Source organism: Coloeus monedula (genome assembly GCF_965178545.1).
Source record: "Coloeus monedula genome assembly, chromosome: 14".
Lineage (NCBI taxonomy): Eukaryota > Metazoa > Chordata > Aves > Passeriformes > Corvidae > Coloeus > Coloeus monedula.
The window spans coordinates 5,592,337-5,619,012 of record NC_138794.1 but is presented as its reverse complement, the minus strand read 5'-3'; the positions used below and the strand labels follow the sequence as shown (position 1 = coordinate 5,619,012).

General features: G+C 49.6%; 1 protein-coding gene across 1 annotated transcript; it reads left to right on the top strand.

Moving 5' to 3' along the window:
- ACAN (aggrecan) lies at positions 1-24,799 on the top strand (the record flags this gene model as incomplete). The annotated part of the gene is made up of 17 exons (XM_082290621.1): positions 1-70; positions 584-955; positions 1,614-1,788; positions 2,312-2,439; positions 3,035-3,328; positions 5,058-5,597; positions 6,090-6,264; positions 6,657-6,784; positions 6,904-7,197; positions 7,361-7,552; positions 7,673-10,861; positions 18,943-19,056; positions 21,478-21,636; positions 21,984-22,066; positions 22,403-22,547; positions 23,105-23,287; positions 24,711-24,799. 17 exons carry the CDS (start codon positions 1-3, stop codon positions 24,797-24,799), a joined length of 6,330 nt encoding a protein of 2,109 aa, XP_082146747.1.
- Between the last annotated feature and the right edge of the window lie 1,877 nt (positions 24,800-26,676).

Here is a 26,676-nt window from a genome sequence, read left to right as displayed (position 1 = left end):
ATGACCACTTTACTATTAGTGTTTGTGTGTTTGCAAGTCATCACTGCAGCCGACTCTGTGGAGCTCTCAGGTACGTGTCTAGGCCATGGGAAAGCAGGACTGAGCACTCTGGTCCCACCCTCAAGGACAGGCAGCCCCCAGACACAAGTGTACCCAAGATCTGTGCTGTGCACACACAAGGCTCCTCTGTTTGGAGAGCCACAGCCTCTCACTGCTCTGGTGTTTGGGAAGCCAGGGAGATAGCTGCAGGCAAAGGCAGATTTGTGGGGAAACGAAGAGAATTTCAGCATTTCCCTTTTGAAACATTATCAGGCGTGATCTCACGTGGGCAGCAGCCATGCTGCAGCAGAGCCCTTTGTTCCCTTCATGCCCATATCCAGCACTGGTCCAAATCTCCAAAGCAGCCATGGTGCAGTGGTCATTGCTACAACTTCCCTTTCTAGACTAGACCAAAAAGCTCATGTCTGAATACGTGGGTACAGGTTTGCACGGCAGATGTAGGCCCTGGATCATATGGAAACAGGGGATATTTTGTAGTACACGTGTTATTGATGTAACCATTGCTCTGTTTGGGAACTGGCAGACAGTAGTGATGGCCTGGAAGTCAAGATACCTGAGCAGTCTCCCCTGCGTGTTACCCTGGGAAGCTCCCTGAACATCCCGTGTTACTTCAACATCCCAGAGGAGCAGGACACCAGTGTCATGCTGACCCCACGGATCAAATGGAGCAAGCTCTCCAACGGCACCGAAGTTGTCCTGCTGGTGGCCACCGGTGGGAAAATCCGGCTCAACAGCGAGTACAGGGAGGCGATCTCCTTGCCCAACTACCCCGCCATCCCCACCGATGCCACGCTGGAGATCAAGGCGCTGAGATCCAACCACACGGGCATTTATCGCTGTGAAGTCATGTACGGGATTGAGGACAGACAAGACACGATAGAGGTCCTAGTGAAAGGTGGGATCCTGCCCTTGCTCTTTTCTCTCAGTGTGTTGCTGCTTGGCCTGGGTGGAAGGGAGGAAGAGGTACATGGGTAGAGGAGGCACTGCTCTCATAGGAATAATGACCCTTTCTCTCAGGTCACAGATAAGGTGATGGGTGGGTGAGCAGAAGCCACGGGCCAAGCATTTATTTTAGCAGGCTAGGACCAGACTAAACAAACCAGTAAAATGACTCATGGCAGAATATGGCAAGAAAATGACTCTTGTGGTAGAAGGTGAGTTACAGAGACAGCAAGATGACATCCTTGGCAGGAGTTGGTACTGGATACACTGGGTTATTACTCAAGCGGGTAAAGCTGGAACATAGCCTTTATCAGACCTTTAATTTCTTCCAAACATTTTAGGAGATGGGATGCCCTCATCTGGAGAATTGGGCTGCTCTGGAAAAACTTCCATTGCCATATTGCAAAGCCTATCCTAGTAATAGGTGGATAAGACAACGAAAGTTTTGTACAATCCTTCTCTTTTATGTGGTTTTTGCTTTCTGTATAAGACAGGGAGACAGCTTCCACTGCAGGACTGTACAGGATGAGGTTTATTTTTGCTTTTTTCTTGTACCTTCTCTGGAAGGTGAGGGGCTGGTGATTGTGAGTGATGGCCATCATCTTTTCCAGGCATCGTATTCCACTACAGAGCAATCTCCACAAGGTACACCCTGAGCTTCGAGAAGGCAAAGCAGGCCTGTGTCCAGAACAGTGCTGTCATCGCTACCCCCGAGCAGCTGCAGGCTGCCTACGAGGATGGGTACGAGCAGTGTGATGCTGGCTGGCTGGCTGATCAGACTGTCAGGTGAGAAGCCATGCAGGGAAGGGAAAGCCACAGCAGGGTCATTAGGGAAGGACTTCTGAAGCCACCAACTGAAAATGGTTGTTAATAGCAGCTGCTGTAACTGCTGGTGTGCAGAGGGAGGTAGTGGATTGCAAGCTATTCTCTGCCAGAGGGGAGTCTCTAGTGGGAAAGCAGAGTGACCACTGCCCTCCTCAGCTGGTGGTGACAACTGAGTGGACAATGGCTCAATTCTTATCCTCCATCTTCCCTAAACAAAACTAGTGCTGTGCCAAGATGCACAAATGTGGCTCAACCAGACCAAGCTGTGCATCCCCCACTGGGGAGGCTCCTTGTCCTGATGTCTTTGGTCAGTGCTCCAAGGATGATCAGAGTGAGGGCAGGATGGCAGATCATCCTTCCCCTTCCCCATAACCCAGGAAAAGCCATAAATAACCACACTGGGCAGTGCCCTGCAGGTCCCTCCCAGCCTCCTGTGGCTGCCAGGGTCCTGCCCCTTACTCCTTATCCACAATCTCTCCTTCAGGTACCCCATCCACTGGCCCCGGGAGCGCTGCTATGGTGACAAGGACGAATTTCCAGGAGTGAGGACCTACGGTGTCCGTGAGCCAGATGAAACCTATGATGTTTACTGCTATGCAGAGCAAATGCAAGGTGATTTGTGGCTTTTGTTGCCATTAGACACAGAAGCAGCCAGAGCCCTGATCATGCCTAGACTGAACAACTGCAAATACAGAGGCAATGGGCCTAGGGAAAAGACAGGTCAAAGCTGGAAAAGCACATACCCCGGCCAGGCCAGATGTTCTCTACAGTCTCTTTATTAGACCTTGGACAATTTTAATGTCAAATGACTAATGCAGTTCAGAGGGTGGAGTCCGTCTAACCTCCACCAGAGTCCACGCCATCCTGCCTGGTCAGCCATTTGAGTGTGTGACATTCAGAGGTGCCAATCACTCATACTTATGACAGGGATCCACTGATGTTCAGCAGAACAGAACTGCAATTGTCCTTTATCTCCCTCTTGCCCTGTGGCCCCAGCTCGTGTGTTGTGTTTTGCTCCGCTCTGCATTTGGTCTGTAAGAATCACTTTATTCTGGTTTACAAAGTCACCAACATGGAGTTGCATTTCACCTCTAATACACGGGATTCTTCATCTTATCCAAACTCTCAGGAGTGGGAAGGGGATAGAAAGGGAATCGGGATTAAATTCTACAGGTAATTCCTGTGCTAATGGACGGTGTGATTGCAGGCAAAGTCTTCTATGCCACTGCCCCGGAGAAGTTCACCTTCCAAGAAGCTTTCGAGAAATGCCGCAGCTTGGGAGCGCGCTTGGCCACCACGGGAGAGCTGTACCTGGCCTGGAAGGACGGCATGGACATGTGCAGCGCGGGCTGGCTGGCCGACCGCAGCGTCCGCTACCCCATCTCCAGAGCACGGCCCAACTGCGGGGGCAACCTGGTGGGCGTGAGGACGGTGTACCTGTACATCAACCAGACGGGGTACCCGCACCCCGACTCCCGCTACGACGCCATCTGCTACAGCGGTGAGTGCTCGGGGCTGCGGGACTAAGCAGCGCCTCTGCACACCAGCCAGCAGGAGCTCCCTGGCCTGAGACAACCTCTTGCTTCTTTGCTGTTGGGGTTTTAAAAAAAAATAAATAGAGAGGGAGAAAGCAGGTTTGGCAAAGGACAAAATCGTCTGCTTGTGTTCAGATAGAAAGCAGATCCAGAAAGGCTGCTTGACCTGTGCATAGAGGGCTCTGTGGAGGTGGGTGTAACACAGCCTGCTTCTCTCCAATCCTCCCACACCCTCCTGCTTTTATAGCTCTCCTGGAGACACGAGGCAGAGTTCAGGTGCTTCATATACAAGACTTTGAATGCTGGAGAAGGAAGCGAAGGAGAAAGAGGGCAGGTCTGACCCTGAAAATGTGTGTAGTGATGAGATGTGATGTGGTACAGATGCGTGACTGAGTTTCCATGCTGGGATAAATCTGAGACTGACGCAGTCTCTGGGAATCGTGGATCAAAACTGCACCTAGGAAGTGAAGAGCATCCCAGATACTCCCTTTCTTCTAAGTGCACACTTCTTCTTGCAGCAAGAGGGGAAAACACAGTAATATAGGATCTATTCAGGGCAACTAGCCAGAGGCCAACAATTCAAATAGGATTGCCATGGTTGAAAAAATAACAATATTTTTAAATATGTGTTGAAACCCTTCTGAACAGATCTGTTGCGCCCAGATCCATGTCCCAGACCCTTGGAGGTACCTAGTTATGTGGCCAAGTTAAGGACTGGACCACCAAGCCACAGCCTTCTGGTTATCTCAGGGTTCACATCTGAAACTGCTGCATGTTGTCAGTCCTTGTCTGAGCATCTTTATAGAAATCTCTGAATCCCTTGAGATCTGAAAGGTACTGGCTAAAATGAGCTAGCAGTAAAATGGAGTTGTACATAGAGCAGGGAAAGCAGTATCAGAGGAAAACCCAGGCATTGCCTCATAGTTTTTCCCTCCCCAGCCAAGACCTGCCTTGCTACATATCCAAGATGAGATCCATCCCTCTGTTACCTGCCCTCACAGTTCTGTTTCATGCTGCTCTGTAAACCACTGTCCTTGTTGTCAGCTCAGTGCCATGTTAAGCACGTTCTCCTAGACCCAAGGGATGTGACTTGAGCAGGAAAGTGACTTGGGAGGGGAAAGGTGGGAGCTGTTTGAATGTATTTGGTACAGCAAGTGGCCTTGGCTGTCCTGGCAATGGGGTTAGGATGCTTACATGGGATGAGCTCTTAAGTCGTCACCTGGGCAGAGCAGAAGGAGATCACGATCCTGGTGAGGCTTCACGCACTGTGTGTGAGGATCTAGTTGTCTTTCTCCCGCGGCTCAGACAGAGCTGCTGCGGAGGTTATCCAAGCTCCCCGACCTCTCTCCGTCCACCTTAACTTCCTTGCAGCAGGCACTAGAGGTCAGTACAGACTTGGATATGGGCAAGGTGATCCCGGCAAGGAGAACTGGCAGGCTAGCGGGGAGTGTCCCCGCTGATGAACCAGATTTGGAGCGTGAGGTGGCTCGGTGCCTCTTGACCATGCCCTGCGTGCTGAGGCGTTGTAGAGAGCCACAGTGGAGGAAGGAAAACCATTTCTTTTACCAAACTCTCATGATTTTCCTAATCCCCTCAGAGCCAGTAGATACCCAGCTGCCTCTCGGAAGCATCGCCAGTGCAGTTCACCTCATCAGACTGACCTTGTCCTCTCTGCTGCTTTGTGTCCTGATGCAGGGGATGACATTGAGAGCCTGGTCCCAGGGCAGTTCATCGACGAGATAGGGAGCGAGCTGGGCAGCGCTTTCACTGTCCAGACTGTCACCCAGACCGAGGTGGAGCTGCCTCTGTCACGCAATGCCACGGAGGAGGAGGCCCGCGGCAGCATTGCCACCCTGGAGCCCATTGAGATCACCCCCACCGCCACCAGGCTGTATGAGGGCTTCACTGCCCTGCCTGATCTCTTCACCACCACTGTCACAGTAGAGACAGCTGCCACAGAGGAGGAAAATGTGACCAGGGAGGATGTCACAGCGGTCTGGACTGTCCCTGAAGAGGCCACCACCATAGACTTAGGCACTGCCATCACCACCGTAGCCTTAGGCACTGCTGGTACCACCGAAACAGCAGAGGTGAGCTCAGTGGAAGAGTTCCTGGGGGTGACTGCCACACCAGGACTGGAGTCTGCCTCGGCATTCACAGTGGAAGATCAACTTGTGCGAGTGACAGCTGCCCCCGGTGCTGGTCACCTCCCCGAGCAGCCCATCTCCCCCACAGGTAAGTCACCAGGTCTCTGAGAAGACTGAAGGCCAGCTCATTCTAGAGGTAACCATTCAGCTGAAAACAGCCTGGGTTTCTGCCATCCCAGAGGGCATCCAGGTCCCTAGAGGTGCACAGGCCTGTTTGGGGTCAGGGACAGGCTGAGCGCCTCCACCACAGTAGGGCAGGAGGGGAGACAAGGCTGTTGGCCACCCCATTATGTGATGACCAGGACTTGGGCTGCAGTGGTCACACTCTGCTCTCCCATATGCAGCTGACTCCAGGAAAGGGGAAAGTCAAGGCAGGAAGACCTTAGAGGAGGGCTAGATAGATCCCTAGAACATCACCCTCAGTGGCAGCAGAACTCCATGAATGAGGCATCTCCACCACAGAAACTTTAAGAGGGCCTGGCTCTCACACTGGTTTTTGGAAGACCCTTTCTGGTCATGCATCTTAGTGCAGGGGGGTCCTGTACCTGCTGTCTCACCACTCAATCTTCTCTTCCCCCAGGTGTGGTGTTTCACTACCGTGCAGCCACCAGCAGATACGCCTTCTCCTTCGTCCAAGCCCAGAAGGCCTGCCTGGAGAACAGTGCCGTGATTGCCACCCCCCAGCAGCTCCAGGCTGCCTACGAGGCTGGCTTCGACCAGTGTGACGCTGGCTGGCTGCGGGACCAGACAGTCAGGTAAAGTCACACTGACTTGGAGAAAACACCCCTCAAAATGACTATTCAGCCGTGACATTGAGGTTTTATTCTGGTCTATCCTGCTACTCTCCTCATCAGCATCTAAAGCTTTGCTGACCCAAGATTGTCTCCAGTCCATGACACTCAGTGTCCACTAGACATGTTCTTGTCCACTTCTTTTCCTCAGTTCCTCACCTGTGTATACATCTTGCACCAGTGAGCCCTCCTGGTGTGTAGGAAGAGTAGCAGGAAATTTGTATTTATTGCCTCGGGCTCTGAGCACCTCAAACAGTGAGGCGTTCATGTCCTGCTCCCAAGCACATTGACATTTTTCAGTCCTGGCTACATAAGATTGACCTCGGGTTGCCTCCTCTCTTCCTTTTTTTTGGTAGGTATCCCATTGTGAATCCCCGAAATAACTGCGTGGGAGACAAAGAGAACACTCCAGGCATGCGGTCATACGGCATGCGCCCAGCTTCAGAGACCTACGACGTGTACTGCTACATCGACAGGCTCAAGGGTACATCCTCGCCTTCCCTTGAGCACTGCTGTAGAGCAAAAATGTGCTCCACACCTCCACCTCTGTCTGTAGATGGCTGGGACGCAGGGATTCACCCATTTTTCTCTCCCATCCCTCAGGCGATGTGTTCTTTGCAACTCAGCCAGAGCAGTTCACCTTCCGAGAAGCCCAGCAGTACTGTGAGAGCCAGAACGCCACGCTGGCCTCCGTTGGCCAGCTCCACGCCGCCTGGAAGCAGGGCCTGGACAGGTGCTACGCGGGCTGGTTGGCCGACGGCAGCCTGCGCTACCCCATCGTGAGCCCCCGCCCTGCCTGCGGCGGGGACGCGCCAGGCGTCAGGACCCTGTACCAGCACCACAACCAGACGGGCTTCCCCGACCCGCTGTCCCGGCACCACGCCTTCTGCTTCAGAGGTACCCTCCCAGCCCCTGCAGGGTGCATAGACCTGTCTCCTCAGGGAAAGGGATTTCAAAAGGGAGGCAGGGCATGTTGGGGTGCCGGTTTGGGTGAGGCGCTTCGCCGGCATCTCGGATTGTGAATTTTTGGGAAGTACCTGCAATGCCTTTTTTGTTCCAGCTGTGCCTCCCGTGGAGGAGGAGGGAGTCACCCCGTTCTTTGAAGATGTGCTGGCAACACAAGTGATCCCTGGAGTGGAGGGGGTGCCCTCTGGGGAGGAGGCGACCGTGGAGATGGAGTCTGCCACTCAACCTGAGAATCAGACAGCCTGGGGAACAGAGGTCTTCCCAACCGATGTGTCACTGCTCTCAGGTGGGCTCAGAGCTTCCTTGTAGCCTCTGTCATACAGGGCTGGTGACGTGGGGTTGGGACACTTCCAAGACATAAATAATTTTTGCAACTCCTTCTCTTTGTTTGCTCTTTCTTTTCCAGTGAGTCCATCTGCTTTTCCTCCAGCTACCATAGTACCAGAGGAAACAAGTACCAATGGTTCCATCAGTGAAGTGTCAGGGGAGGTGATTGAATCTGGAGAGCATCAAGTCAGTGGTGAATCTTCAGCATCCGGGTGGGTACCTGCAGTCCCAGATACAAGCGGAGAACCAACTTCTGGAGTTTTTGAACTTAGCGGAGAGCACTCGGGAATTGGAGAGAGTGGATTACCATCAGTAGACCTGCATGCCAGTGGCTTCCCACCTGAAGAGAGTGGGCTGCCCTCAGGAGACCTGAGTGGTGTGCCTTCGGGCGTTGTTGATATCAGTGGCCTGCCTTCTGCAGAGGAGGAGATATCGGTGTCTATTTCAAGGATACCAGAAATTAGTGGGATGCCATCTGAAGTGGAAAGCAGTGGGCCTTTTGGAGTGAGTGGAGAAATCTCTGGCACTGAGCTAGTCAGTGGTGTGTCATCTGGAGAGGAAAGTGGGCTCGCCTCTGGTTTTCCTACCATCTCTCTTGTGGATACCACATTAGTGGAAGTTGTAACAGCAGTGCCAGAACGGCGAGAGGAGGGAAAAGGGTCCATCGGAGTCAGCGGTGAAGGAGATCTGTCAGGGCTCCCATCCTCTGAGTGGGACAGCAGTGGTGGAATCCAAGGCTTACCCTCAGGAGCTGAGCCCAGCGGGGAGCCCTCTGGGGTACCCGAGCTCAGCGGGCTGCCCTCGGGAGGGTCTGAACTGAGCGAGTTGCCCTCAGGACTGGATGCCAGTGGAGAACCATCTGGAACACATGAGACCAGTGGCCTGGTGGACCTAAGTGGCCTTCCCTCTGGTACTGATGGAAGCAGCGAAGCCTCTGGCATTACCTTTGTAGATGCCACTCTGCAGGAAGTGACAACAACCCCACCAATTATAGGAGCTGAAGCAAAAGAGACTTTGGAAACAAGTGGATTGCCTTCAGGAGGTGAAGATGCGTCAGGCACAGTATCTGGGAGCTTAGACATCAGTGGTGAGCCTTCTGGGCAGGTAGACTTTGGTGGGAGTGTTTCTGGAGTGCTGGAGATGAGCGGATATCCGAGTGGAGTGACGGACAGCAGCGGAGATGTCTCTGGAGTTGATGTCACCAGTGGTCTGCTGTCTGGAGAGGAAAGTGGACTCACCTCTGGTTTTCCCACTGTCTCTCTTGTGGATACCACTTTGGTGGAAGTTGTAACACAGACATCAGTGGCGCAAGAAGTGGGAGAAGGACCATCTGGGATGATAGAAATCAGTGGATTTACTTCTGGAGACAGAGGACTCTCTGGAGAGGGGTCTGGAGCTGTGGAGTTTAGTGGGTTTCCTTCAGGGGCAGGAGACTTGAGTGGAGAGCCGTCTGGAGTCCCATACATCAGTGGAGACTTTTCTGGAGCCACAGATCTAAGTGGACAGTCTTCAGCAGTGACTGATATTAGTGGGGAGGCCTCAGGGCTCCCAGGAGTCACTTTAGTCACTTCTGATTTAGTAGAAGTGGTGACAAGACCAACGGTGTCACAGGAACTGGGTGGGGAAACTGCCACATTTCCCTACAGTTTGGGGCCAAGCGGTGAAGCCTCTGCGTCTGGCGAACTAAGTGGGGAAACATCTGCTCTGCCAGAAGGTGCTCTAGAAACATCAACAGCTTATGAAATCAGTGGGGAAACATCTGCATTTCCTGAAACTGGTGTAGAAACATCCACGATTCATGAAATCAGTGGGGAGACATCTGCATTTCCCGAATTTAACACAGAAACATCAACAATTCAAGAAATCAGTGGGGAAACCTCTGCATTTCCTGAAATGGTCACAGAAACATCCACAAGTCAGGAAGCCAGAGGTGAAACATCTGGCTATCCTGAAATTATCATAGAAGCATCCACAGGTCAAGAAGTAAGTGGGGAAACCTCTGCGGTTCCTGAAAGCAGCACTGAAACATCCACAATACAAGAAATCAGTGGGGAAACATCTGCATTTCCTGAAATTAGAATAGAAACCTCCACAAGTCAAGACATCAGTGGGGAAACGTCTGCTTTTCCTGAAATTAGAATAGAAACTTTCACAAGCCAAGAGGCCAGGGGTGAAATATCTGGGTATCCTGAAATCAGCATAGAAACTTCGACAGTCCACGAAACCAGTGGAGAAACATCTGCCTTTCCTGAAATCAGCATAGAAACTTCCACAGTGCATGAAATTAGTGGAGAAAGTTCTGCATTTCCTGAAATTAGAATAGAAACATACACAAATCAAGAAGCCAGGGGTGAAACATCTGCCTACCCAGAAATTAGCATAGAAACTTCAACAGTCCATGAAACCAGTGGGGAAACTTCTGCCTTTCCTGAAATCAGCATAGAAACTTCAACAGTCCATGAAATCAGTGGGGAAATGTCCTCCTTTCCTGAAATTAGCATAGAAACTTCGACAGTCCATGAAACCAGTGGTGAAATACCTGTTTTTCCTGAAATTAGAATAGAAACATCCACAGGTGAAGAAGTTCGAGGCGAAACATCTGCATTTCCTGAGATTAGCATAGAAACTTCTACAGTCCATGACGTCAGTGGGGAGACATCTGCATTCCCTGAGTTTGGCATAGAGACACCAACAAGTCAAGAAGCCAGGGGTGAAACATCTGCCTATCCTGAAATTTTCATAGAAACATCCACAGTTCAAGAAGTCAGTGGGGAAACTTCTGCGTTTCCTGAAATCAGCATAGGAACACCCACAAGTCAAGAAGCCCGAGGTGAAACATTTCCTGAGATCAGCATAGAAGCATCCACAGTCCCTGAAACCAGTGGGGAAGCATCTACAATGCCTGCTGCTAACATTAAAACAGCTGCCACATCTTTGGCCAGTGGGGAGCCCTTTGGTACTCCTGAGGAGAAGGAGGTTCCTGACGCAACATCTGGAGCTGTGACACACTCGATCACAGGCTTTTCAGGGGAAACCTCTGTCCCAGACATTGTAATTGGTACCAGGACTCCAGATGTTGAACCAGCACAGGGACTCAGGAACCTTGAAGAGGCTCAGCTTGAAATAGAGCCTTCCCCTCCTGCGGTGTCAGGACAAGAGACGGAGACAGCTGTTGCTCCAGACAATCCCCATCTGCTGGCCACCACCACTGCTGCCCTGCCTCAAGTCTCACAAGAAGCAATTGACGCATTAGGACCCACTACAGAAGGTAACATATGTCTCATATGGAAAGGAAAGCTTTGTGGAAGGGAAGGAGGGGGCATAGCTGTCACCTTTTTTGGTTTTTATACAGCAGAGAACACTAACACAGAAGCAGACTTGAGCAGAACCTTGTTCTGATGGAAACCCATAAACATGGGGTTTTCCACAGGTCATGATCGTAGAATCATAGAATTGTTTAAGTTGAAAAAGACCTTTATGATCATTGAGTCCAACCATTAACCCAGCACTGCCAAGTCCACCACTAACCCATGTCCCTCAGTGCCACCTCTACATGTCTTTTAAATCCCTCCAGGGATGGTGGCTCAACCTTTTCCCTGGGCAGCCTGTTCCAGTGTTCCACAGAATGGCTCCACCTGCCAGAGATTCCAACCCTGCATGCAGCTGAGAAGTTGGGAAAGATGGGCTGCAAGTCTCAGTCCTGTTCTGTTTCTCTTTCCATGGTGGTCTGTCTTGCTGCCTATAGCCCCAAGTATTGCTCAGCATGTGGCCACCCTTTGGTCTGTGTCTTATGCTGCTCTCTGCAGCTAGAGTGGGATAAACATGTGAGATACTGCTCAGAGCATCACTAGCTTTTGTCAACTCTGTTGATAAATGCCCTTCCCTCCACCCTGCCTTTCTAGTGATTTAGTGCTCTGTTTTTGGTTGGGCCCCTTGTTGCCAAGTACAAACAGGCACAATAGTTAAGCCTGATTAACCATTTATGGTGAAAACACTCTCCTGGCATTCTGACGAGCATTCCCTGAGCAGAGTTCACATGCTGTGAAAGCATTAGTGCACTGCAGCGAGAAGAAAAACAAGATGCAAGACATTGTGCCTCTTGGCCAAGGGAGGTGCCCAGTCCTGGTAACACAGGATGTCCTGCAGCATCCCTGGACACAGCTTGGTTTCCCTTTGCTGCCATCAGGAGCTGGCACCTGGGGACAAGCCTCGTTTGAGAGCCATCAATGCTTGTGCTGTTGTGTGAGCATCCTGCATGTGCTCATTTCTCAAAGGGCCACATGTTCACGTAGGGCCACATGTTGCTTAAGTATGGTACAAAATGTATGTGGCAAGAGATTGGCACAGCTCCTTCCAGCAAAAGTGTCATCAATTCCACCCCTTCCCACATTACCTCCTAAACTGCTTCTTTTGGGTCAATTTACACCGTTCAGTGTAGCTAGCTCTGGACTCAGTTAGGGTCGGTAAGTGCAGGGCTTTGTGAAGCTCAGCCTGGTTTCTAACGTCATTTCCATCCCCAAAGCGTTTCCAATGAGTCACTGCATTTCCCTCTTCATCACTTCTCTCCCTCTGAGAGCACAGGTAATCACAAACCTTTGTTCAGCCCCATCACAGCACATCTGCGCTCCCCTCTGTCTGGGCTGAGCAGCTGCCCCGAGGATGCTGCAGGAGTGGGTGGGGACAAGTCAGCAGGGTCATTCCCACAGCACTGTTCAGCCTGGCACAGCATCCAGGGCTTAGCAGGGTGGTGCAGGAGTTATGGACCCAAAAACCCTTCTTGCAAAAGTAGGCTCTGCTTTTGGGCCGTGCCCACTGCCACGTCCAAGCCCAGAGACAAAAATAAGCCAGCAAAGGCAGCACTGAGGGGGAGGAAGGAAGCCAGTAAGGATCAGTAAAAATTTAAAAAAAAAAAAGTTTTTTTAAATACTGGCCTCAAAAAATGGTTTTATTCCACTGCTTTTTCTTTTTAAAAATTAACCACAAGGCGATTGCCAGATTCCTCAGACCATTTGTTAGCCAACATTTTTGTGAAGTATTTTGAAAGAAAACCATGTGTTCAGCAGCTCATGTGTGAAGAATCTTGAAAAATATTCTGAAATTGGAATATATGTATTTGCAAGTCACAGACAGGACAATGAAGCAGCTGGGGTTTCTTAGCAGATGACAAGAGGTAAGCAACAACTGCATGAAGTTTAATTGTACGCTTCATAAATTAGACATGGGCTTGAGTACACGTGTACAGCTGGTACTCCCACCAGAGAAGATATTCTAGGGTAAAACTTCTCTTTTTATTGGTAAACTTTACTACAATGTCCCTAAAGGGTTAAATGCAGTCCAGGTCAGGGTATGAAGGAAGCTCATACAGGTGGCAAAAAAGTGTATTGACCATGAACTCAGAACCCCTCTGCAACAAGGCAAACCTCTTTTAGAGAATTACAGCAAAGAGATGACAAAAGAAGAAAAAAAAAAAAAAAGAAGCAGAAAAAGAATCCTGGGTTTCCTTTTTTGGGTTGTTACTTTTTACAGAGCCCTGGGGATTCTGAACATGGAAAGTCTACAAGGAAGAACCCAAAATGCCGTTTCCCATGTTGTGGCTGCCTTTTCACTTGAAGCTTCCCAGTCTTGAAACTTAGCTCTTGCAAAAAAAAAAAAAAAAATCAGTTCTTGCAAAAAAAAACCAGTTCTTATATCCATGCCTTGTGCTGTGCTCAGGGTTTGTAGGATGCAATGGGTGCCCATGAAGTGCAATGGATTTTGACTGGCATTAAAGCACGGGTGGTTCAGCTTTGCAGGAGCTCAGGGTGAGGAACAGGAAGGAATGTGGCTTTTGCCCTCTGGGCCTGTCGTTGGAGGGTTCCAGTTAGATCCAGCAGTCCTCTTAATGGGATGATTCAAGAAGAATGATATTATTCTGCTCTGTAGCCTAAAAGTATCTCTAAAAGCCAGAGCCGGAAGACTGAAGATTAACACTTGCAGTGCCAGTATGTTTTAGTATTTACCCAAATTGAAGGCTGTGCGTGTACATGTCTTCAGTCAGCATTTGATTCCTTCATGAGGACAGGGACCCCACAGGCTGAAAGAATTGTCCATAGGCTTGGCTTCCTCTCCCAGGATTTTGCCAACTCAGTGTGTCTTTTTGCTTCTGGTAGCATTTGAAGATAAATAATTATTAGCTGAAAGAACATGCTGGCACTTCAGTGAAAGGCTGCGGTTTGGAGCACGCTGGCCAGTCAGTGACGTAAAAACTTCGCTCCAGTTGTGGGGGAAAAGAGAAATGTGCTGAAATGGCATCTATTTATGTCAACTTTTGCTTGTCTCTGGTGAACAAGTCCATGAAGTCTGTTGCCTACAGCCCCACACAGCAGAAGGTTAGAATACAAATGAGGAAAGGTCTTAATGGGCTTTCCTTATACTTCACCACATGGAAGTAGGAGGGACTGAGTTTTGTTAGTCCAGAGAAAATCATCCAGAAAAAAAAGTCAAGAAAATATTCACCTGATCCAGAATGCTTCACCCAATGTGGAACACAAATTATGCTCTCAAGAAGGAGATGGAGGTACCAGTCCTGGCTGAGAGGCACAGACCCCTTTGTGGCTGAGCAGATGCTTGGATGTCTCCTGGACACACTGTCTGCTTTGCACCAGAAGTTAATTTGTTTAAAAAAACCGTCCTCTGCAGAGGTAACCTACAGTCTTGGACTAGTGTTATTTACACATCCATTTACTTTTGCATATAATATTTAGGAGACAGAGATATCCAAGTTTTCTGAGCTCTTTTTCCATGAGAGCATTGGACAAATTGAAGGTTCCAGCAGATCAACAGGTCCTCCTGGAAACTCGATGATATTTAGTAGAATAGAGATTTTAAAGCTGCAGCAACTCCTGCCCCTTCTGCTGCATGGAGACTTCGGTTCAATTATTGTAGTTAATTATTTTAATGACTTAATTGCTCATTGTAAGTCAGCAACTGGCTATGTGATGTTCAATACTAGCATTTAACTTAAAATGTGAGAGAACTGGTTTCTCCAACTCCTCCTATTCTTTTCTTCTAGGAGTCACCCTACAATTGCTCCAATGTTTTTCTTTGATGTTTGAGCTATCAGATCAGTAGTTCAAACTTCCCAGCAGACTCTGAAAAGCAAATTTAATTTGTACCTGGATTACTTTTTTTCTCAATCTCTAGGAGATAATTATCTAGTTGGTCTCTGATTCCCTGTTTGGATAATTGCACTTAAAAGAGGCCTATGAAGAAAGGGTGAGGGGCACAACAGGCACTCTTGGGCACCCTGAAAATGCCTTGCCCTTCTCTCTGACCTTTTTTTCTGCTCTGTGGAACAAAAACAGGAGGGTATAGAAATATTGTAGGGTGTGTTACTAAACCTGTTACTCACAGCTTCAGGAAAACTATAGTTTGTTCAGGGTTTGGGTGATAGCATCCTCTCTGCCCACCAGCTGCTTCTCCTTAGTAGATGTTTTAAACACAAAGCTGACCTTGTTTAATGCTCATCTTCCATACAGGCAGCCATGGAGAGAAATGCACAGACTGCACTGTTTTAGGAAATGGTAGTATTGTTTCTGGTATTGTTGTCTCAGCTTGAGATGAAGAATTTTAAAAGCATTTCCTTCTCACCACTGACACTGCATGTTCACTTGTACATGCCATTTCCCTTCTAAGCAAAACCAGGGCCAATCTATTTTTCTTTCATTTCTGCCAGGTTTCTCTTCCCAATTTCCATGATCCAGTGCAACAAATTTTTTTCCAAAGGCACTGGGAGAACTATAGAATCATAAAATGGTTAGGCTGGAAAGGACCTTAAAGATGATCTAGCTCAGACCTCGCCCCCCACCATGGGCAGAGTGGACAAGAATATTTCTCTTGTTTTTAGTTGCACCAAAAGAAATTTTTTCTGACTAAATATAGTGTATATCTGGCAATGGAGAAGAAATCTTAGGAAGAAAATGGTGAAATTCAAACTTTGCATTGCAGCTGTGTAACTCCCTTTTTTTCTCCAGCCAACAGTTTACATTTTCCAGATGCAAGACCTGGTTTACATTGGCCATTTTGTTTTAATTGATTTATTTAAAAAAAAAAACAATCTAAAAGTTAGACCTTGGGTCCTGTTAGTAGCAAAAAATAGAAACTGCTGTGACAGTAGAATTGAGGAATTTTTGCAACTTCTGGGCCATAGTAAGTGCAGTACGAACCCTCTTTAGAAGAGCTGCTAATTCTGCATTATCCTCAAGGAGTGAGTTAATAACATGTTCTAACAGGGTTTCCTGTTCTTGGCGTTTTCTCCCCGTCTTTGTTTCACAGCTCCCGCTCTTGAAAGCGAGGGCTGCCTCCCTCCTGCATTCCTCGACTGTCGCTGTCCTTTGTTAGCGCAGGGTAATAATAGAAGTGGTCTTGTCTCCTTGTCAGTTGATAAGCACTCGAGCTGCATCGCAAAGCAGAGCTGGCTGCTTGGATGGCTGCTCACCCAAGCAAATAAATAGCTCGTGTCTAAGATCCTTGAGTGTCAAGGTACCTGGCAGCCAGTGCTGCGGGAGTGGGGGCTCGCTCCGTGCTGAGCAGAGCGGGCACACCTTGTGTGCTGCAGGCTTTGCAGCCGGCTGAAGAGGTGTGCAGTGATTTGCTGACCTCATCTAGCTCTCAACAATGTGGAAGTGGACACACTTATAGTATATAAAAGGCTGTGAAGAAAATCGCTAAGTGTTTTCTGATAGATGCAAAATTTTTTTTAAATGGAGTTCTCACCTCCTGTACATCACGTTTGTGGCTTAGACGCAATATCCTAGAAACACCCACAAACCAATTTGCCAGGATTTCCAGAGGCAACATCACTGCCAATTTTACCATTTAGACCTTTCTTAAATACCTCTGAGATCCAGATTTTCTGGGAGGACCAGAATCAGCAACACTTTCTCCAACCTGACAGGTATATTTGAGTTTTCCGATATCAGCTTGGTGAGGTGATTCTACATCCAGGTGGAGAGAGGGTCACTGCCTCAACAGCCCAACAGGCAGAAGGGGAGTTTGGTGTTTATGATCATCACGTGTTTAAAACATCTTCTCTCCAGCCATTTGAAGCACAATTTTTGGGGAAAAAAACCTGTCTGTGTCTCACTTGTATTTGCTGTTTGTTTCTCCAGCATTACCTACAAGTACACACCCTTTCTCTATGTGTCATAGATAAAAATACATATGTGTATGTATGGAGAGATATGTAACATATATATTATAATCAGAGATTTGTTTTTACTGCATATATAATATGTGCAACCATATTATATGTGATATCTGTAAAAGGAAACTGTTCCAATCTTATTTCCTAGCTGGAAATTTGTGGCAATGACTTTGCACACGTGTGCCTGCTCCCCCCTCCTCCAAGACTAGGGATGGCAGAACACAGCAGGTCTCCTTCATCTCAGAAGAGATCTTGGACACGCCAAGTTTTATTCCACATGGCTGAAGACAGCTGAAGGCTCATTATCCCCCACTAAACATTCAGCTTTAGCTCTCGTGTGTGCTTCCCTCCCACCTCTGCAGTGTTCTTTCCACTTCATGGAGCCTGACGAATTAAGGAAAGCCTTTCCTTACGTGTTCAGCTGGAGCCCACTGGAATCAACATGAACTTCTGCTGCCACTGCTGTCGGGAAGCCCAAAGGGCCTCTTGAGTTGCAATCACCCCTCAGGATTCCTCGTTTTTCTTTATGCTCTCTATCCTCTAGGAACTCCAAGTGTGACTAATAAGCAATACTCAGCCAAGTTCAGCTCCTCTATTCTTCCTCTAGGCTTGTGACTCCCATTTTGTTCTGGAAAGTCTCAAAGTATTTACTAGTATCATGGAAACAGGAGTTCTCTTCATGTTGCAGTGAACAAAGAAATCCAGAAAGCTTTCGTGACATTTAGAAGAGCAATCCAGAGTGAAAAATTCCTTCTCTCAGAGAAGAACTGCAAAACTGGAGTAAGAGGCTCATCAGCCATCTGAGGAATGATTTCACTGCTCACAGTGATACAGCCTGGAATAAAGATGACAATCTCCTTGCTCCAAAGCACGCACAGATTTACCATCCAAGGTCAGAAAGGATTTTTTCCATCACTTAGGCACGTTACAGAACATGTCAGCTCTTAGAGGACATATCAGACCTTGGCCACTGAGTCGCTAGACAGCCACAGGGGGTATAACACCCATCTGCTCTCTTGTGCCTGGGGACACTGAGCAGCTGGGCCTCAGCTCCAAGAAAACAATCTCCAACCAAATACAGCCCAGTCAGAAGATGAACACAGATCTTGGGGAGTCGCTGCTCTGCTCTGCTATTTCCACAGCCAGCATGTTTATCATCTTTGAAGGTTTCCTTACTAACCCTGTCATCCACAAGAAAAGCATGGAGAGTTAGTCATCACTTTTAAAGCCTTACATTTCTCCTGAGTGTGAAAGAAATGCTGTCCTGCATGAGGATCTAACCAGGCATCATTTAATCCAACCAGAGTGGATGTGTTCACATTTTCTTCCTTAGGCTTCCTCCTTGTTTCTGAGCTGAATGTATCTGAAATCTTTCCATTCTGAATGACCCTTCTTCTGATTCCAAAGCTCTCTCCACCAAGATGGAGTCCACAGCTGGAAAAGATGTACCAGCTTCTTCCATCCCCATCACAAGGAAAAGAGCACGTAGTGGGGACAGGTCTGGAGAAAATGGCACTGCACTCCAGTATCCCTCGCCAAGGAAGAAGTGCCCATAGCCAGGCCTAAGATCCTCAAAGAGAAAAAGTTGAGGGTCTCCGAACTACCTTTGAACCCACTTTTTTCCTTCTCTTCACTTTCTTCATGTTCACTGACAAGAGATTTCTTGACGCGGACCTTCATCCAAATTATGGTTAGGAAGAAACTATTAGTGAGGATGGACAACCAGGAACACAGTCTGGTTAGGAGACAGAGATCTGTTTGAGGATGTTTCCATCACTTATGAGAATTCCACATTCTTCCTCATAGACCTTTAGCTAGTGGAGACGTGGACACAGGTTTGCATGTTTGATGCATCAGGCAGAGACAGCAGACAAGGAAGAGTTCCCACAGCAAGAGCTGTGTGTTGGATACACCTTGCTGAGCTTGTTCTGATATCTTCAGAGTGGTGTTCAACCATCACAAATCCAATATCTTCCTTTCAGGGTGGGTTGGGTCTCTTGCCTTCATTCTTCCAGCAGCAGCAGCGGCAGTATGTTATAAAATACAACCCTCCCAAGTCTCCCCAAAGCAGCTGATATTCCCTCCTAAACAAGCAAGGAAACAAGTTCTCCTGTTGGTGGAGTTGCCTGCCCAGAGCCCTAATGGAAGCCCTTGATTTCTTGCAGACACCGATGTGTGCCACTCAAGCCCCTGTCTGAACGGAGCCACCTGCGCTGATGGCATCGACTCTTTCAAATGCTTTTGCCTTCCCAGCTACGGAGGGGACCTGTGTGAGATCGGTACGGCCTCCCTGGCTTCAGCTAATCCTACTAACTGCTGCACCACCTTGTTCCCATGCTATCCCCAAAAAAAGCTGATCCCCAGTGCTCCCATCAGTGCTGCCCTCATCTCAGTAAGCTAACTTCTAACAGCAGCTTAAAACACGCGAGGGAAAAGCTTTGAGGCTTTTGCACATCTGTTTTGATAAGTTTGTTCCTCACAGCACCATGTCCTCTAAGATTCCTAAGCAGGAGCTTCGGGTGTCTTCTCCAGCTTTCTCTTTTTTAAGTTTCTCTGGTGAATCTCCACATAGATCATTGATCACAGAAGTTGGTATCTATTTGGGTCGAGGGTCTTTCTGTTCATCTGTAACAGTAGGGAACCTTCTGAGTACGTCTTCACCTCAGGCAAACTTTCTCTGCTAGACTGGAATTTCATGGAAGGATGCTTCGACTGAGCCATGAAAAATGCTTGTGTTCCTCTTGGGGAAGATGCAGCTGAGAGAAGCCTCATTCACTCCAGGAATCTCCACCAATTTGACACAGCATGACATTTTTGTCATCTCCACAACATGGCTTCCTGTGGAAAAATCGGCAGGGAATATATCTTTGAGAAAACGGGAAGCAACCTGCATTTCCATCAAAATTAGGCATTCTGACCTGCACTAATACTTCTTTTTATTTCTACAAGGAAAGAAAAGAGTTGTGTTTTTTTCTTAAAGCTGATGAAAGTCCAAACTTCTATCAGCTTAGCTGAGGGGAAGCTCTCCTTCCTTGCTCAAACAAAAGAGAAATAAGGTTGCAGTATCTTCTTCACCTTGGCATGAGTAACAATAATATGTGTTGGATTTTCTCCTTCCTCTCTTCACATCTCTTTCTGCTTCAAACATGAACATGTGGAGCAGACCATAAGGAGAAGGCTCATGATCATTGAACCTTCTGGGCAGGAATTGTGCTGTCTTAACATCACTTTTTTAATGCAACCTCATCAGTTCTCAATTTACCCATCCATGATGCCTGCTGTTGAAGATCCTTGTAATCCACCCAGAGACTTTCCACCCTGTGACTGCTTATGATCTTGGGTGGTCCAAGCCAGATTTAATTTACTCTTTTCTCTGAATTATGAGCTCTGATGCCTGGGAGATGCAAGAGGAAGCCATTGCCCCAAAATTTGTGCGGAATGTAAATCTTCATCTTCCCATGAGACAGACCATCCTTGCCCCAAGGATGCTCTGCTAACTTTGAGCAGGCGATCTGCCTGCAAAACCTGAGAATCCTTAGAGCTTCACCTACTTCCAGATAACCCATTTAATCCATTGAAGAAGGCAGGAAATGCTTTTAATGTCTCAGATAACTACCAACCACTCCAACATCTATGATGGGCCTGCAATCTCCAGCTGGAAGAACACCAAAAAGGTGGATTGGGAGGAATTAGTGTGATTGAAGGTGGCTAGTGCTTTGACCTACCAAGTTTAACAAAGAAGAAAGAAACTGAGTAGAGAAAACCTTACTGAAAAGAGAGACAGGCATGAGGACTCATGGAAGCCCACCACTTTCAGAGCAGCAAAGGCCTGAGAAAGGATGGTAGGTCAGGCATCTGAAGGGCTGAGATTAAACACATTTCATTTTCTGTTTCCCTCGGTCACATTTAGCAGACAGATGTGTGGTGTTGCATTGCATGGGAACTGCTGAAGGTCTTTCCTGATGGTTTCTCCATTTATCTCCACTTTCCCCCATCTGTGGTTTTATTTTTCTTAGTCAGTGTGTTCAGTTCCTGAACATTACTCAGATGGTAAAAGATCTTCTGAAAAGTTGAGGAATGTTCGCACTTCTTTAGCATCTTCCAAGCTTTTTCATTGAGATTTCATTCTCTCTCTCCACTATGGTAAGTTTCTATCTCCATCTCTTTTCACCCATCTTGGTCGGTTTGCTTCTCCTCCAGAGCTCCAGAATCACACCAAGTGATGGACCCACTCGCACCTGGTGGTCCCCTCTTTCATTTTCAACACATATGTGTTGATTCTGGACATCTGGATATGGGGTTTGGAGGGGGTTCTTTCCAAAGCAAGAAAACTGCAGGCCAGCACAAGTGGGAAGAGAGGTGTTCTCGCTTAGTCAGTTCCTCAGAAGCTGATTTCAGGAACATTACACAGGGATTGAATTTCCCAAGAATAACTCTGTATCATTCAAGCTTTCCAGTAGCACTGGCTGTGTCACTGCAGGCACAGGGTCTTCCACACAGGCTGCCCTCTCTGCGTGTCTTGGATGCCTTCTGAAAGTTTCCCCAGGGAATTCCTACAGGCAACAGTGTCAGGGTTTGCTTTTTAGCGAAAGTGACGGTGCATTGTCCCATGCAATGGGAGCATGAGCTGCTAAAAGGTGAGTTGAAAGCTTTCAGACACATGCACCAACTCCTTTTCGGCCCTCCTCTGTGTGTTTCAGACTTGGCAAACTGCGAGGAAGGCTGGACCAAGTTCCAGGGCCACTGCTACCAGCACTTTGAAGAGAGGGAGACTTGGATGGATGCAGAGACCAGATGCCGACAACATCAAGCTCACCTGAGCAGTATCATCACCCCAGAGGAACAAGAATTCGTGAACAGTGAGTGCTGAGGGCAGCCTGGGGCTGGGCATGGGTCCAACCACTGGACTTTGACTCTACAGGCAGATTTACCCAAAGTGGTGTAAAACCCACCATTTGTCCCACTGGAGCTCATATGTATCCTAACAACGCCTCATCCTTGTGTGGGTGCATCCATGCTCATGGCAGGCTGAGTGAGGAGGGAGCTGGACAAACATGATGTAAGGAAAAGGGTGTCAGGGAATAGTGACTGGGAGGTAGATGAATGACCCAGAGGCTCCAGGGCCAGGGACAGCTGAGATGGCAAAGAAATGCTTCCAGCACAGTGTAGGACAACCATGACTTTTCTCCCCCTCCTGCTCTTCCAGGTCACGCACAGGACTACCAGTGGATCGGTCTGAGTGACAGAGCTGTGGAGAACGACTTCCGCTGGTCCGATGGGCACTCCCTGGTGAGCCCGCAGCCCGCAGCACAAGCAGGCGCCAGGTTTTGGTGGGGGGAGGAGGTTCCCCTTGGGTGGGAAGGGCCCCACAGGTTACAGGTTGAGTGCTTGGGTTGGGCATTGAGTAGAGGCAACCCTAAACTCTGAAGGGCTCGTGGTTTTTCCAAGCCTCTAGAAAAGCTGGTCGGGTCCTGGGCACCAACACAACAGAAATAACCAGTGTAGGGGCAGTGCTGGCAACCCACAGGCTGGAGAGAGGTGTGGGAGAGGTGGCAGTGAGAAGGAAGGAGGGAGTAAGAGAGACCAGGGCCCAACCTTAGACCAAGGACTGTCCTCTCTTGGCAGCAATACGAGAACTGGCGGCCCAACCAACCTGATAACTTCTTTTCGGCGGGCGAGGACTGCGTTGTGATGATCTGGCACGAGAAAGGCGAATGGAACGACGTTCCCTGCAACTATCACCTCCCTTTCACCTGCAAGAAAGGAACAGGTCAGCACCCTGTGCCATACTGGCAAGGACTGGGGGCTCAGGAGGTAGCTGTGGGTCTGGAGCAGAGTCCCCAGTGCACATGAACGTGGGTTTTGTCACTGCAAAGGGTGGTCAAAGAAATGGGAGGAATTAGAAACAGAAGTTGGCCGAGGATCTAGGAGAAAATTTCACAAGGACTTGAAAATAAATAGGACAAGCCATTAAGATTCAACATCCCCAGGCAGAGTCATACCCTGGCTGCAGCATCACTCCCACACACCAGCTCTGTGCCCTCACACAGACACAGGCAGCTGTTGTGATGCTCAGCTCTCACAGCCTCTCCAGGAGGCAGGAATGGAGCACTGAGGCAGACCCCTGCTTAATTTCAAATCACAGAATTTCCGTATCCCCCTGCCCCTAAGCTTTGTGGACAGAGGCAATCTCAAAGGCAGTTAAGGTTTTATGCACGGAGGAGTGACGAGGCTGTGCGTGCCCAGCCTGCCCTGGGTGTGAGCTGCCTGCTCAGCCAGCCAGCTGTTCTCTCACTCACCCTCCACGTCTCTGCCCATCTCCTGCAGTGGCCTGCGGGAACCCCCCTGCGGTGGAGAATGCCAGGACCTTCGGTCGGAAGAAGGAGCGCTACGAAATAAACTCCCTGGTGCGGTACCAGTGCGACCAAGGCTACATCCAACGCCACGTGCCCACGATCCGGTGCCAGCCCAATGGGCAGTGGGAGGAGCCACGGATATCCTGCCTAAACCGTATGTCTTGGTCCCTTTACCTTTGGGTTAGGGCTGATGCCTCCCTGCAGCTGGGAGAAGGAGCTGGGAATGCAGGGCATCATCTCAGGGTGTAGGATAGCTCTGAGCCAGGCAGAAGGGGCATCATGGTTCCCTTGACTTCTTGGAAGTTTCCCCCATGATGGGGCCGTGGGAGTTGACATCTTCTGGGTAGTTGTGGACCACAGAGCCTGGCTTGCAGGACTGCCTTGGAGACCCAGCAAGGCAGAGTATGGGCAGCTCCAGAGTCAGGAAAGGGCAACAAGGAGCTTACCAATGGCCCAGGCTACTCAGAGAAAGAAAAACAAATGGTTTCTGAAAAGGTGAGGTCTGGCACCAACTGCATCAACAGAGAGAATAGGAGGGGAGAGCTATGGTCCCCCTAGCCCTTCCCCAGTGTCCCCCTGCACTGGGAGCAGACAGGAGTCCTACAGCAGATACAAGCTGAGGGGCAGGGCTGGGCTCCTGGCCCTCCTCCTGTCAGGCCTCCAGCTGATGGCAGCCAGCCTTCTTCACTGGTGTCCCAGCCCACTCCCAGGCCTGCTTACACCCCTGTCCCATCCCTGATTGCCTGCAGCTTCCCAAGAATTTCATTGGCTTCAGACAAATCACATCTGTACAGTGGCCTCCTTGCCAGGTTCTGGTCCAGCTGGGCAATTCCAGATAAGGCAGATTAAGCAATGGTCCCACAGCCAGGGAAAGCCGATATGGGCTTAAGGGACAAGCCTCTGCCCCAGGGAGGAGATGAAAGCAGGAGGGATGGAGGAGGTGTCCAAGGGCGGCTGCCTGGTGCCGACCAAGATGCTGATTCCTTTGGCTCTGCTGTGGATCTGGAGAGCTGCAGGCTGTTCCTGACATGGACCGCCAGCGATCAAGAGACCTGGTCTGCTCCCAACCAGCTTTTGCCGCTTCCACCCAAACCCTCCTGCAATTATCACACCAGAGCATGCCAGCTTCCAGGGAAACTGGCAGCAAAGATCAGGCAGAAACCTTGTTCCTGCCAGCCAGACGGGGCTGTTTCCCCTCCTATGCCCTGAGCACATCCCACTACTAATGGATATTGGGGTACGGGATTAAGGGATAGCGCAGGGGGTGAGGTGGGGAAGGCTGGGCGCAGTGAAGGGCTGGGACAAGCAGCCGTGGAGATGATGCTCCTGCCCAGGCTCTGGCCAAGCCCCGGGCACCTTGTCCCCTGGGTGAAGCAGAGGCCGGCAGAGCGAGAGAAGGGCCGATTGTGCGTGTGCGGGCGGGCTGGCGCCGGGGCACACACAGCCGCCCCCGGGCAGCGCTGCCTGCGGCTGCCCGTGTTTTTCCAGGCAGCCAGCGGCCGGGCCGGCCAGCGTGGGACAAGTAGCTTCTCTGTTCCGGCTCCTGCCAACAAGGTGCCTTTTCTTCTCTTCCACAGCCTCCAGCTACCAGAGCAGGCTATACAAGAGGAGCCCCAGGAGCCGGTCGAAACCCAGCGGCAGCGCCGTGCACAGACCCACCCATTAGAGCGGGGCGAGAGACCGAGGGGGAACGCGAGAAAGAGAGATTTTTAACGGAACACTTATATTAACAGAGTCGATTTCTTCTTCTTCTTGTTGCTTTTTTGTCATATAAGGAAAAAAAAATTATATTAAAGACAAACCCACCTTTGTGTATATATATATAAAAAAAAAATTGTTTTTCCAAGCACCAAAGCAAAACGAATTAGATCTCAGCATTTTTACTAACCGTCCGGTTCCAATTATCTTCGTGCCTTCGGGGACAGGGAGGGGGGTGGGTTTGCAAGGGCAGGGGGTTAAGTTAAATAATAAAGATGATTATTTTTTCCTGATTTTATCCACGAACAATGTAATTATTTCTGTTATTTAATCTCCAGGGTGAACAGCACCTTTTGGGGTTTTATTTTTTTTTTTTTTCCAGAATCCTTCTACTGCTGCAGCACGTCAGGATGGGTGGGGAGGGCCGGGGGGCTGTGGTGGAAGAAGCTGTGGGAGGAGGGAGGCAAGAGGATGCTGAGACCCGGGATCCGGGTGCTGGGGGCTGTGGCCCCTCTCTGCTTCCCCACCGCCCCCTCTGCAGCGCAGCGCCCATCCCGGGACAACGTGCTCTTTCCAGGGGACCGTGCGGGGCACCAGCGTTCCCTGCACCTATTTATATTTTTGAACATATCCTATTTTGAAAGAATGATAAATAATAAAGAGAGCGAAATCGGAATGGGCACTTTGTCAGTGTTGGTTCTTTTAGGGAAGAGGGGTGTCTGGTGGGCTGGGAGGAGAGGGGTCTCCCATGGCAAGGCAGCAAGGAAGGAAGGGGGACCCAAAGAGGGTGCTCCAAGCTACACAGGAATGGCTCAGCCCCAGCCAGCACCTAAGGGACCATGGAGGTGGGAGGGGTGTCCCAAGCCCCAGCTGAAGAAGGACCCTGGTGTAGGACACTGCCCCCCCTGTTCAGCTTTCACCTTGGGAGGGGGTTAATCCACATGCCTAAAAATCCATCTAAAACCCGTGGCCAGCAGGAACTGCTTCACCTTCCAGCTTTCAGTCCTGACACCCAGGGGGTTAATTAGCACTCACTAATGAGGGAACACAAGGCCCTTGCAGGAGCTGAGCTGAGCTAGCACTGATGAGTTGGTGTTCAGCCAAGGATAAGACAGCCAGGGATCCCCAAGTCCTTTCTCCAGAGCAGAACTTTCTCTTGTGTTGGGACAGGGATGAGGACACAGCCATGTCACTCCAGGGCTTTCTCCACCGTTTTATTAGAAGATGTCCAGAAAAACACATCTTTTTGCAGCCAATGCTCAAAGAAGAAGGCACCAGAGTTCAAATGGAGTGCACACAAGGGGCACATGGAGATAAGGCACTGGTGCTCCTGCAGGGACAGGCACAATGGCATCCTTCAGCAGGACATGGATGGGGCTGGAAGAGGGGCCAGGATGCAACGGAGATACCCGCTCTCTGCTCTGGCCAAATCCAGCCTTGCCTCACTCCCTCATGGCCTTGCCTCATGAACTCAGAGGCAGGACCAGCCTGGAAGGGCAGGTGGGTGTCAGTGACAACCTGCCACCGCAGGAAGGGGCCACCACCCATGGGGTGGCACAGCCAAGTGGGGTGGCAGCAGTAGCCCAGGGGAATCATCCTCGCACACATCCCACAACAGGGACTGTCCCACACTGCCCAGCTGGCAGCCACCCCAAGCAGCTGCATGTGCCAGCTGCTGAGCGAGACGTGGAAAATATAAAGGAAGGAAACAAAACAAAACAAAAAGAAACCTCCCCCCATCCCACCTCCCCCCAGTCACCCCCAAAACAGCCCTTGGAAATGCCCAACACTGGGCACTGGCAGGCTGGAAACATCCTTCGTCCAAGAAGGATCCCTCCCGGCTCC